An 11,809-nucleotide genomic window follows, 5' to 3' on the forward strand; every position below is an offset into this window, starting at 1 on the left:
TTTAGAAAATTGAGATGCGCACATACTTCTTCTTTTGACTCTCGGCTCCCGCAATAACTCATCGATGGTATGAGATGCCTATAAATAGCAATGATTGAGGTCTCTAAGCACATATCTCATAAGAAAAATATCAAGTATGGAGCTTAAGAAACCATGCTCTCTTTGAGAATGAGATACCAGATTTGGGCTAGACGATTAAGAAGATCATGACACACATCTTTCATTGCTTTCCTAGCCCTAGTGATGCACTTTATTGTAAGAATTTATGAAATTAGTTAATACATTATGCTTGTTGTTGAATTTTTAGGGATGTCCAATATAGTTGTCCTGTAATTTTCGTTGCGGATCAATTCCAACGAGTCTTTCAAACTAGTATTTTTTGTAATCAACTTCTTTAACAACAATGATTTTTGGATCAAGTTTTGAATGACATTCTTGTCATATTTTTTTTGCGTGTTTCGGGTACAAAATCTCACTCGAAACTTTTGACAAATGTGCTATTGAGAAACCCGATATGTACACATGTATAATACTTATCCGTTGGAGTGGAGTAGTTAATTCATGTACCACATATTTTATTTCTTCCTGTAGAGTGGACATTGGGTGGAGAGTTGCTCTTCCTTCCTCGGCATATTTTGGATTTTATGAAGTTTTGAGGGAACGTTAACCGTATCGAAAAATGAGCCATGCAAAATTTCCTTGAGAGGGCGCGTCAATGACGCTCGCCCGGTGCAGCGAGTGAGCATTAAAAACAGCTCCTTACGCTGACAGGCGTGTTCTTAAATTCCAATCGCAGACAGCTATATTCCACATATCCCGTGTTTCACGCGCCTAGGAAGTGTGGATAGCCAACATTCCCACCCGACCCGAATCAATATTGGGGCCTCGGGCAAAGAGATTTTTGTTCCGGGTCCTCTGCACCACGCGCTCCAGTTAACCCACGACGCGACATGTTTGCGCGTCGAATCACGGCCGTAAACGACAATCTGCTCCCTTCAAGTGAAGCATACCTCCTTTTGACTTCTTTTCTTAGTCAAAGGCTTAAATATATTTTAAAATTTACATAATTTATTTATTCGATTTTCAAATATCAAAATCAATCCCACTTATAATATTAAGGTTGCGGATGAGTGATGTGATGAAATATAAGTAAAGAGATATTCGTTGATTGATAATATCAATTTTATATTATATATATATATATATCGAATGATAGTTTATTAGTTTTACTCGTGGTTATGTTTTTTTTTTTTTTTGGGTAAAAGCTTAAATAGTGCAATTGGAGAGAAAAAGTAAAAGGAAAAAAAATTGAAATATGAAGATTTAAATTTTAATCAATCCACCATATGATATAAATGTCGATTACCAAATCCACTTCCTTCATAGTGAAATTCAAATTTTTATATCAGATTTTAAAACTCCAATAAATTTATGGTTTAAAAGGAAGGATAATTATTTTGAGTATTAAAGCTGATTGCCTGTCTCTTACCATTTTTGTGCAGATTTTAGCTTCATACTTCAACGATATACTTTTTAAATTAATCTTTGTTTCCAAGGGAAAAGTCAATTAATTTCGTACTCCATAATGTAACTATATAGTTTAAAAAATATGCGTTGGAAAAAACTTTCTATTTCCCCAAAACACATATTAAATAGATCTTCACTAAAAGCAAAACATCAGTAATAAATTCGTTGCTACTAACGTTATTATAATTTACAGCTCATGAGATAATCTTATTCCAGGACTCTCTTACATTATTATTACTAGTTACTCTGAACACGCGATGCGTGTGTACAATCTTTTTTGTGATTATCGATGGATTAAAGTGAAATTTGACAAATTATGGAGGGACTAAATTGATATTTGAATGGTTGAAATAAAATAAAAATAAAAGTGTGTGTTGAAATAAAACAAAAAACAAAAAACAAAAGTGTAACATTAGTATCATATAAGGGTAAAATTGGAAAAAAAAATTTGGTGTCCTCTCTAGGTAGTTATTATCATGTCCTCACACTTAATAATATAGTTTAGATATAGTATAGATGGTTTAAATTCAACATTTTTATGCCAATCAAACAATTTTATTATGACATTATATTTTAACACAATTAAAAACATGGATAATCCAACATATTACTATTGTATATTTCAAATATCACCTTTAATTAATTCTCATAATATTTTAACACAAAATTAAAAACATGGATAATCCAACAAATTACTATTGTATATTTCGAATATCACCTTTAATTAATTTTCTTTTGTCATATGATACATAAAATCCAAGTCATTTATATATATTATCAAATAAAAAAGAAAAAATTTATTCCAAGCAATTGTCCAATAGCACATCAGATTATGCATGCAAAAAATCCAGATAGATTATCAGCATCAGCATTAATGGCGCGTGGTTAACACCACGAATTCATGCATAGGTAAGTGAGCTGTGTTCTTTCAAATTTTCTTCAGTCACTGCTGTTATTACACAAAATCCAACAATCCAATTCTCTGCCTCACCCCTCTTTCTCCTTAAAAATCTCGTATTAACGTTTTCTCTTCAAAAGATTTCACTAGAACTCCATTCTTCATCTTTGTCTGTCTCTGTTTAAACAATCGTTTATACTTCATCATACAACGTCTCTTCTTTATCATCTCAAAGAAGCATGAATAAGGAAAGGCTGGTGGTGGAGGTGGTGGGGGCGCACAATCTGATGCCCAAAGACGGCGAGGGGTCTTCTTCGCCGTTCGTGGAGGCGGAGTTTGAGAACCAGAGACAGAAGACGCAGGTGAAGTACAGGGACCTGAACCCGGTTTGGAATGAGAAGCTCGTGTTTCATGTAAACGACGTTGCAGACCTCCCGTACCGAACGATAGAAGTGAACGTTTTCAACGAGAGGAGGTCGAATAACAGTAGGAATTTCTTGGGAAAAGTGAGGGTTTCGGGGTCGAGTATAGCCAGAGAAGGTGAAGAAGTGGCTCAGCTTTATACGCTGGATAAAAGAAGTCTTTTCTCGCATGTGAGGGGTGAGATTAGTTTGAAGCTTTATCTTTCTTCTAAAGTAGAGGTTAAACAGGTTGTTAACGGCGGTAGTGGTGGTGGGAATGGGGCGGCGGTTCCCGGTGGTGGGGTTTCCAAGAAAAGCAAGAAAATGCAGCAGCAGAGCGGGAACTTGGTGGTGCCTAAGCAAATGGGTGTGGGACTGGGCCAAGAACATGGTAGAATGGGGTCGGTCTTGCAAAATCAGGCCCATTCGAAGAATGTGGAGCCGGGTCAGGGTGACATGAAACCTGTTGTTATAACCACTGTTCCTCGTCCGGTTATTCCGGCTACCTCACCCCGCGGCGTTCTCGGTGGCAATGGCGGTGTGGGTGGTGTCCATGGTGGTGTTGGAGGGCCTTTAAGTGAGTATGCTTTAAAGGAAACAAGCCCACATCTTGGTGGTTTTAACAAGGATAAAACAAGCTCAACTTATGATCTCGTGGAGCAAATGCAGTATTTGTATGTTAAAGTTGTCAAGGCTAGAGAGATTTCTGTATTTGGTGGCGGTGAAGTGGTGGCAGAGGTGAAACTTGGAAATTTCAAAGGGATTACAAAGAGGGTTTCTTTGGGGAATGCGGAATGGGACCAAATTTTTGCCTTTTCGAAGGATTGCATACAATCCTCTGTGGCGGAGGTTTTTGTGAAGGAGAATAACAAAGAAGAGTTCTTAGGGCGTGTTTGGTTTGATTTGAACGAGGTCCCGAAAAGGGTTCCGCCGGATAGTCAGTTAGCACCTCAATGGTATAGAATGGAGGATAAGAAGGGAGACAGGGCTAAATGTGGTGAAATTATGGTGTCTATTTGGTTTGGAACTCAGGCGGACGAGGCCTTTGCCGAGGCATGGCATTCAAAGGCGGCAAACGTGCATTTGGATGGATTGTGTTCGATTAAGTCAAAAGTTTATTTGTCTCCCAAACTTTGGTATTTGAGAGTGGGTGTAATTGAAGCACAAGATGTCGTGTTGGGAGACAAAGGTGCCTCTATGAATATGGCGAGGTATCCTGAACTTTTTGCTAAAGTTCAAGTGGGGAACCAGGTTTTAAGGACTAGAATCGCTGCCCCTGCTGCAAATAGGAGTCTCTCTAATCCTTCTTGGAATGAGGACTTGATGTTTGTGGTAGCGGAGCCTTTTGAGGACTTTTTGTTAATCTCTGTTGAGGATCGATTGATGCCAAATAGAGAGGAGGTTGCAGGGAGGGTGATTCTTCCAGTCGCGAAGCTCGAAAGGAGGCTAGATGACAAGCCTGTGGTATCTAGGTGGTTCAATCTGGATACTCAATATAGCAACCCAAATGAGACCAAAACTGTGGTGAGATTTGCATCTAGAATTCACCTTCAAATCTCTCTCGAGGGGGGCTACCATGTCCTTGATGAGGCAACGATGTATAGCAGCGATGTTCGACCCACCGCTAAGCAGCTATGGAAGCCCCACATTGGTGTGCTTGAAGTTGGTATTTTGGGTGCCACCAATATTATGCCTGTGAAGATCAAAGATGGCAAAGGAGGTTCCACTGATTCTTATTGTGTGGCGAAGTATGGGCAAAAGTGGGTTCGAACTAGAACTGTTGTTGATAGCTTGTCTCCCAAATGGAATGAACAGTACACTTGGGAAGTCTTTGATCCTTGCACTGTGATATCCATTGGGGTGTTTGACAATTCACGGGTCGACAAGAATATGGTGTCTGGAACAGCTAACCGGGATATACGCATTGGGAAAGTTAGGATCCGGTTGTCTACCCTTGAATCTGATAGAGTTTACACACATGCTTACCCATTGTTGATGCTGCATCCTTCTGGGGTTAAAAAGATGGGAGAGCTTCATTTGGCAGTACGGTTTTCTTGCGCGAACATGTTCAACATGCTCAATATGTACACCATGCCCCTGCTACCAAAGATGCATTATGTGCAGCCACTGTCTGTGAATCAGTTGGATAGTTTGAGGTATCAGGCGATGAATGTGGTGGCTTCAAGGCTCAGTCGAGCGGAGCCTGCTTTGGGAAGAGAAGTGGTGGAGTACATGCTAGACCATGATTCACAGATGTGGAGCATGAGAAAGAGCAAAGCAAATTTCTTCAGGCTCACCAATGTTTTGGCCTGGTTTGTTGCCATGACCAGGTTGCTGGAGATTTTGAGAAACTGGCACAAACCTGTGTACACGACGCTCTTTCTTATTGCTTTCATGACACTGGTGTTGGTACCCGAGCTTATAATTCCTTGCATATTGCTAACCCTAGCTGTCATGGGGCTCTGGCGTTACAGGTCTCGCCCACGGCACCCATCTCACATGGATACTCGGCTCTCCAATGCTGAGAGTGTGCATCCAGATGAACTAGATGAGGAATTTGATTCCTTCCCGACTAGCAGAAGTGCAGAAGTTATTCGAATGAGATATGATCGACTCAGGAGCGTGGCTGGGAGGATCCAAACTGTGGTTGGGGATCTGGCGACTCAAGGTGAGAGATTTCAAGCGTTGCTAAGCTGGCGCGACCCGAGAGCTACATTCTTGTTTGTGATATTTTGCTTGTTGGCGGCTTTTGGATTCTATCTAGTTCCAATCAGATGGGTGGTGGCTCTCTTTGGTTTGTATTATCTGAGGCCACCGAAGTTCAGGAACAAATTGCCTTCAAGTGCTGTTAGTTTCTTCAAGAGGCTGCCTACAAATGCGGATAGCATGTTGTGATCTGCAATTATTCATATAGGATTATTGTAGTTAGCTCGACTAGGTTCTAGAATTTGAAAATCTTGGTGGTGGAAGGCTTTTGTTGTAATTTATCCGAAGTTTGTTTCCTGGTGATTCTAGGCTGGTGTAGAGGTTACCTAATTTGCTGCTTGTCAGCTTCTTTGAATGGATGTAAATCATGTAATCTGTTCAGAACAGAAGCTGTTCGACTAAAATTCAGTTGTATGTATGAGTTTGTATCTCACCATTATGTTCGATTCGCCCAGAAGTCAATATAAATAACGAGTGAATACAGATATATTCGTATATACGCATAAATTCAACACAATCGTGAAGCAAAGATGTCTGGAGTTGTAAATATGGAAGTTCATGACATAAAGTTGTTACCTTTTGCTTGTGCACAACATATACAACACGAAAAGAAATGCTACTTCCTGAAATTGGATGCTGTTTCTGTCTATGATCTAGAATAAAAAGGAATAAATACCTTCCTTGGATGGTAAAATATAATTCAAAGTCTGTAATCATGAATAAGACAAAATGAGAGTGTATATATTTTTTTTAAAAATAAGAGTATTCTTAAGGCAAGTTTTCCAGCAGGTATATCAGGATATCGGTCCAAAAAAACCCTGTCAAGAATGCTAAAAAAAACAGCCCAAGTTGACGACCGGATACTCCTTTTAAGTCAACCACCACATAAGTACCACGGCCACCACTTGGGATCTCTAGATTAAAAAAGTAGTCAATCTGGAATCTGTGCGTTGTGGAAGACCGGTTCTGGCCCCCAGGGCTCTGCAGCCAATAGCAGCCTGTAAAATTGATGTAAATCTTGGGTAACTTGTTTTTCTTGCAGTCATCAGACGACATACTATTATCACTATAATAGTATAACAAACAAGTTAAACCAACCACTTGAGAGGCAAAAGGCAGCATCTTCTCTGGTGCCATGTTGGTGCAAAGAGCTACAAAGTTGGAACCAACAGTAAGGTAAACACAGAATCAATGGTCCAAAACTAAAACGAACAGATAGACTTATCACCAACTGGATACAAAAAACGAAGGTTTTAACACTCTTTCAGGAAACAATTCAATTTCCCACCAACAGAAATCAAGAGAGAATAAATCGATTGAATTGGCAGAGAGTAGCCATTTCTCTTCTTTTTGGTTTTGGTTTTGGTTGTGTGTTTATTTTATTTTATTTTGTGGAGAGTGCAGTTCAAGAGAAAAGGTAACTGGAGAATAAATGCATATAAAATGCGAAAAAGGAGAGCAATAAAAGAAAAGCATGCAATGAAGGTCCATGGTATATAATAAACTGTAGAAACTAAGACAGCAGGATATATTATGATACTAACCATAAAGAACTGCTCCTATGAACGAATCACCAGCACCTGTGGTATCAACAAGTTCTGAGGGTGGAATCTTCTCAGCCGTTCCTATGAGAAGCCTGCCGCACACAGTGCCAATCCCGTTTGCCCGCAGTTTCGCCTCATTCTAAAAGTTATATTTCAAGGAAACAAAGCATGGGAACAAGATTAATGCAGAAAAGTAAGGGAAACGCACATCCAATTTTCATTGGTGCTACTTAAGACACACAAACAATCAATTGTAACCATATGGCAAAAAATACTTTTCTGGTGATCAGAAAAACATTAGTGGTCTTGTTTTATTCTTGACTGCCTAACGACCATAGAAGACCAAAAGCTTAGGCATCAAATGGGTCAAAAATTATTCTTCTATGTAGAAGGCTCGAGTGGCTTCTTTGATAGCCAAATGATATGCAACAATTACAAGATAACAAGAATATCAAAGAATGCTGAAAATTAGTTTATCTAAAGAAAAAGAGGATTTTGGAAAAATGAATTTACTGATGCTACATATGTTGGAAGAGTAGAGTCATAATCCTTTTTCTGCTTCAGTGTCTCCAATACATCATCTACATCTATTTCTTCAGAATGAACGTCTTCTGCAAACAATTAAACGGAAGGTAAGCCAAATACACAAGAAATCATCGATAAGATCAATTTGTCACTACCTACAAAACGACTTGTAATCGACAGAATAAAGAAATATAGTCACATACCACATACAGACCTTTCCAGCATGATGCACCCATCCTCCCCTATGGTGACTACTACGAACTTGATATTTGGCAACTTTAGAAGCATGGAAACAAGGGCACTTGGAACAGATGGAGCACCTGTCCATGCCTGAGAGGAAAAAGAATCAGAGAAGAGAAAACCTACATTCTGCTATATAATTACAAACAAAATTATTGCATCCGTAAAAATAATTATTTCAAGATCTTGCACGATCCCTCACTTGGTGGTTTCACACAAACCTGTGTTATACATTTCAGAATGTTTCAGTCCAGATAAAATGCTTGTACTTCTAAGGGAATTACTCATTTTCCACAAGGTTGGAGTGAAACCTAAAAGAAATAAAAATATGTGACCTAACCTAATCGATATCTGCTTCTTGCCTGCATTGGATACGTCACAGTTAATGCTCATGATGCCACAGATTAAAAATCTAATTGTGGAGTCATGAAAGAAGTCACAAAGTAATATATATACCAGCAGTATTAATTTGAATTGAAACGAATCTACACAAGCCAAAGTGAGCATTATATGCTTTACTTGGAAACTGACAAAAAAAACATTGTTTCAGTAATATGTCATCGGTTTCATAGATAGAGGATAGTATAACTCAACATGTTAATCATGTAATCTGCTAGTGAAGGCATGAAACACATCCGTCTGTCAACCAGCCAGTATCAAATAATGTAGAAAAGAAATAATACAAACAATACTCCTTAAAAGAATGATAAAGCGTGCCTGTGGAAATTTAGCAGAGCATACAGCATAGCTAGACAAACTCAAAAGATCATCCAGCCCTTCTCTCTTCCTTTCGGCATCAATTAGAATCGGAATACCTCTGCGTGCTGCCTGCACTGGAAATCAAGAAAGTACTTTTTTCTTTCTGAAGGAAACAAATATTAAATTAACAAGCACGACTGACACAAAAGGTAAAAAAGAACATCAAGTTACGATAACCTCCTGAGCCACAACTAGAGCGGTTTCATGCAGCCTTCCATCAAAATAAACTATTTTTACTCCATCCAATGCTTCTAATAAGTTTGATTCTGGTAAATCATCAGGAATCATGGGAGGGTATCCTGGAGTGTGAATGCAAGTGCGTGTTTTCCTGAAACACGCAGGAATATGAAATGATGTTTGTGCACAAATGCATTATTTTAAATGAGATTATTAATATCTTCTAAAAACACCCATATGAAGAAGAGTAATAACTCAGAGTAAGGAAAGTTAAAGGAGGTACTCGGTGATCAAGGTTTTAACTTCAACAAACTACTTCTATAAAATCCAAAATAGTGGAATTATACTTTAACTTAAAGCACCACAAACCTGCGATTTTTAGATCAAAGTAGAGCAATCACACAGTTGTACAGGAGACATGTCATGGACAATCTCACAGTTGAAACATAGCTAAAATATATCAGAAATGAACCTAAAATATGTTTACAAGAGAAATTAAAAAGATAGAATTTCAACGAGCAAAGCAATACAAACAGGAATACCTAAAAGGGCCCAACAAATAATAAACTAGGCAAACAATGGAGAAATACTCACGTTTGGTCATCAACAATGATATAGGTGAATGGTGAGTTGCCCCCCTCAGAAACCTAGGAAAAAAAGAATGAATCAAGATTGCAATTATGTGGATGCTGTACAATCATTTTGTCCATACAGGTCCATGATGATCAGAAAAAGCTTGTAGAAGATACACATTTCCCTTTCTTAGTTTGGAAATCAATTTCCAACACATTTAAAATAGAGTCTCAACCCAAACAAATGGAAAACTTTAGAACATAGAGATTCAGTAAAAGAGTGTTATTTGTGCATAAATCCAGGAATACACTGTTTGCAAGATTACAAAGCTACCATCACAACTTCAAAGTTTTACTCTGTGAATACAAGTAAAATAACGAGCAGTTTCAGACATCAAAAACCCTTTTAAGGTATACTCTGCAGAAGTGAGTGAAACTTGCCAATAGAAACTGAATTATTCAAGTTCTTTGAGTGTTGACATCTGTTTTAGTCTTCCAAGTTATTATTGACTAAGGTGAATTGTCATTAAACTCCAGATTTTGTAATTGAAGCCCAAAACTAAAAGGGTGCGACTAGAGAGCTTACTGCAACAAACGACGAATCCACACCATCAGCCTCTAGTTCCTCCAATATTCCTTTACCTTGAGAGTCATCTGCGACCTAAAACCAACAACAAAATGCATTCAAACTGTCCAACTCCGGAACATAACAGGTGAGCAATAACTGAAAGCAAGAGACCTTGGAAATCAGCCTTGGTTTTAACCCCAAACGAGCAGTACAAGTCAATGCATTCCCTGCATTTCCACCTCCTTGAATCTATCCAACAAACCCAAAAGGATACCAAACCGTTCAACGAACATAGTTGTGGCAGGAATTGGTCACAGCCAAAGACAATAAAAATATTAACTCAAAGGAAAGAAAAACCATCGTCGTAGGCATTCTCGTTTTACAGTAACAAGGAAAAAAGTCAGCTACTTTCTAGTTGAGCAATGACACTTCGAGAATATCAAATATCAATTTCCATTTAAAAAGCAACAAAATACTCGTAACAATAACATTACCATGGCGCTAGTGCTTCTAATCTTATCATCCGGCCGTGGATAAGTAGCAACCGCCGCCAAGAAATCCACCGTCGCTGATCCGACACCCAACTATTTAATCAAGCACAACACAATCCATCAAACAGACAAACGAAACAATTTTCAACAATATCAAGAGAGAGCAATCGATGGTAGCTCACAATAACGCGATTTTCAGGGAGAGGAGGCAGAACGGACGACATTTGGAACCTGCAAAAGCTTAGACAACAAATGAGCTACGAATTCACTAAAATTGGAGATTCTTGGATTGAAATCAAAGTATTTGAGCAAACACCTGGGAGAATAGAAGGAACGACTTGGAGGAGAAAGGAAGAATGGGGAGCTGACACAAGGATTTGAACGTGGCATTGGTGTTGCTGCCATTTTCTTTCGCTATGGATGAAACTTTTTTTAAAAAAATTTCTTTCTAATGTTTTATATCAAATATTAGTTCCTCTAGAATATAGAAAAATAAATCGAGGTTAATCAAATATGTTAGAATTGGAATTTGGACCTAACTCAACCCCAAAACTAGCTCAAGTGGGAACTCCAGGTCACGTCCAGGAATGAACATGTCCAACATATAACGGTGGAACTCGGGCTTTGATACCATGTTAGAATTGGAACTTGGACCTAACTCAACCCCAAAAGCTAGCTCAAGGGTGAGGATTGTCCAAGCCCATATATACAGCTCCAAGGTTATTTATCCAACCGATGTGGGACAATTAACAAAATCAAGCTCCTACTTATTTACAAGATTTTTATAAAAAAATAAAATATATTATAAATTACTCTAATATTATAAAGATTTGATATACATTGTGATTATTTCGATTATAGTGTAAATAAAATTAAAAGACGAATTTGAATTTTTTATGTTTAAGATATTAAACGATGCAAATGTATGCAAATAGCTAAACTCCTTTTATATTTTGGATTTTATCAATTTATTTGTCCCCATCGAAGGCCATTCTAACAAAAACATTATATTCTAATCTTTTAATTAGACTTTGTATGAAATATTCAATTTTATTATTAGTTTTTAAAAGTCATGTCACAATATATATATGTAGTTTACTCTGGGTGGAAATAGCAAGACACAATCACTCCATCCAAAAAAGAAGGATGACTACATCGAGCGTTGACGGATCGTCGGAATATCGCGATCGTTGTATAGTCCATCCCAATCTCCTTCAACTAATGCTTGAGTCCTCCCCAACACATGTAAATTTCCATTCATCTCACGAGTTGTTAGACCTGTGAATTTCTAAATTGATTTGATTCTCTAGCATTTGTCGGCTTAATGGTTGGTAAGTAAAGATACTCACAGGACTGAAATGTTTTATTGTTTGTGTTATATAACGATTGTTTTTGCGTATG

General features: G+C 38.0%; 2 protein-coding genes across 6 annotated transcripts; one reads left to right on the forward strand and one right to left on the reverse strand.

Annotated features, from left to right (window-relative positions):
* Positions 1–2,338: 2,338 nt before the first annotated feature.
* LOC142522329 (multiple C2 domain and transmembrane region protein 10-like) lies at positions 2,339–5,934 on the forward strand. Its single transcript, XM_075625636.1, has one exon. The coding sequence runs from the start codon at positions 2,665–2,667 to the stop codon at positions 5,719–5,721; it is 3,057 nt and encodes a 1,018-aa protein (XP_075481751.1). The 5' UTR covers positions 2,339–2,664; the 3' UTR covers positions 5,722–5,934.
* Positions 5,935–6,052: 118 nt separating this feature from the next.
* Positions 6,053–10,869, reverse strand: LOC142522338 (uncharacterized). Of its 5 annotated transcripts, none has more exons than XM_075625659.1 (13): positions 10,725–10,869; positions 10,591–10,639; positions 10,412–10,501; positions 10,089–10,166; positions 9,936–10,010; positions 9,372–9,424; positions 8,778–8,928; positions 8,559–8,669; positions 7,805–7,931; positions 7,590–7,684; positions 7,077–7,215; positions 6,618–6,683; positions 6,053–6,530 (listed from the first exon to the last, which is right to left on the reverse strand). In XM_075625659.1, exons 1-13 carry the CDS (start codon positions 10,811–10,813, stop codon positions 6,301–6,303), a joined length of 1,353 nt encoding a protein of 450 aa, XP_075481774.1. In that variant the 5' UTR covers positions 10,814–10,869; the 3' UTR covers positions 6,053–6,300. The 5 variants fall into 5 exon arrangements, with proteins under 5 accessions (XP_075481774.1, XP_075481783.1, XP_075481763.1 ...); XM_075625668.1 differs by having other exon boundaries at positions 6,631–6,683; positions 7,590–7,687; XM_075625648.1 differs by having other exon boundaries at positions 7,590–7,687.
* Positions 10,870–11,809: the final 940 nt, after the last annotated feature.

Source organism: Primulina tabacum, chromosome 2 (assembly GCF_025594145.1).
Source record: "Primulina tabacum isolate GXHZ01 chromosome 2, ASM2559414v2, whole genome shotgun sequence".
In the NCBI taxonomy this organism is placed as follows: Eukaryota; Viridiplantae; Streptophyta; class Magnoliopsida; order Lamiales; family Gesneriaceae; genus Primulina; species Primulina tabacum.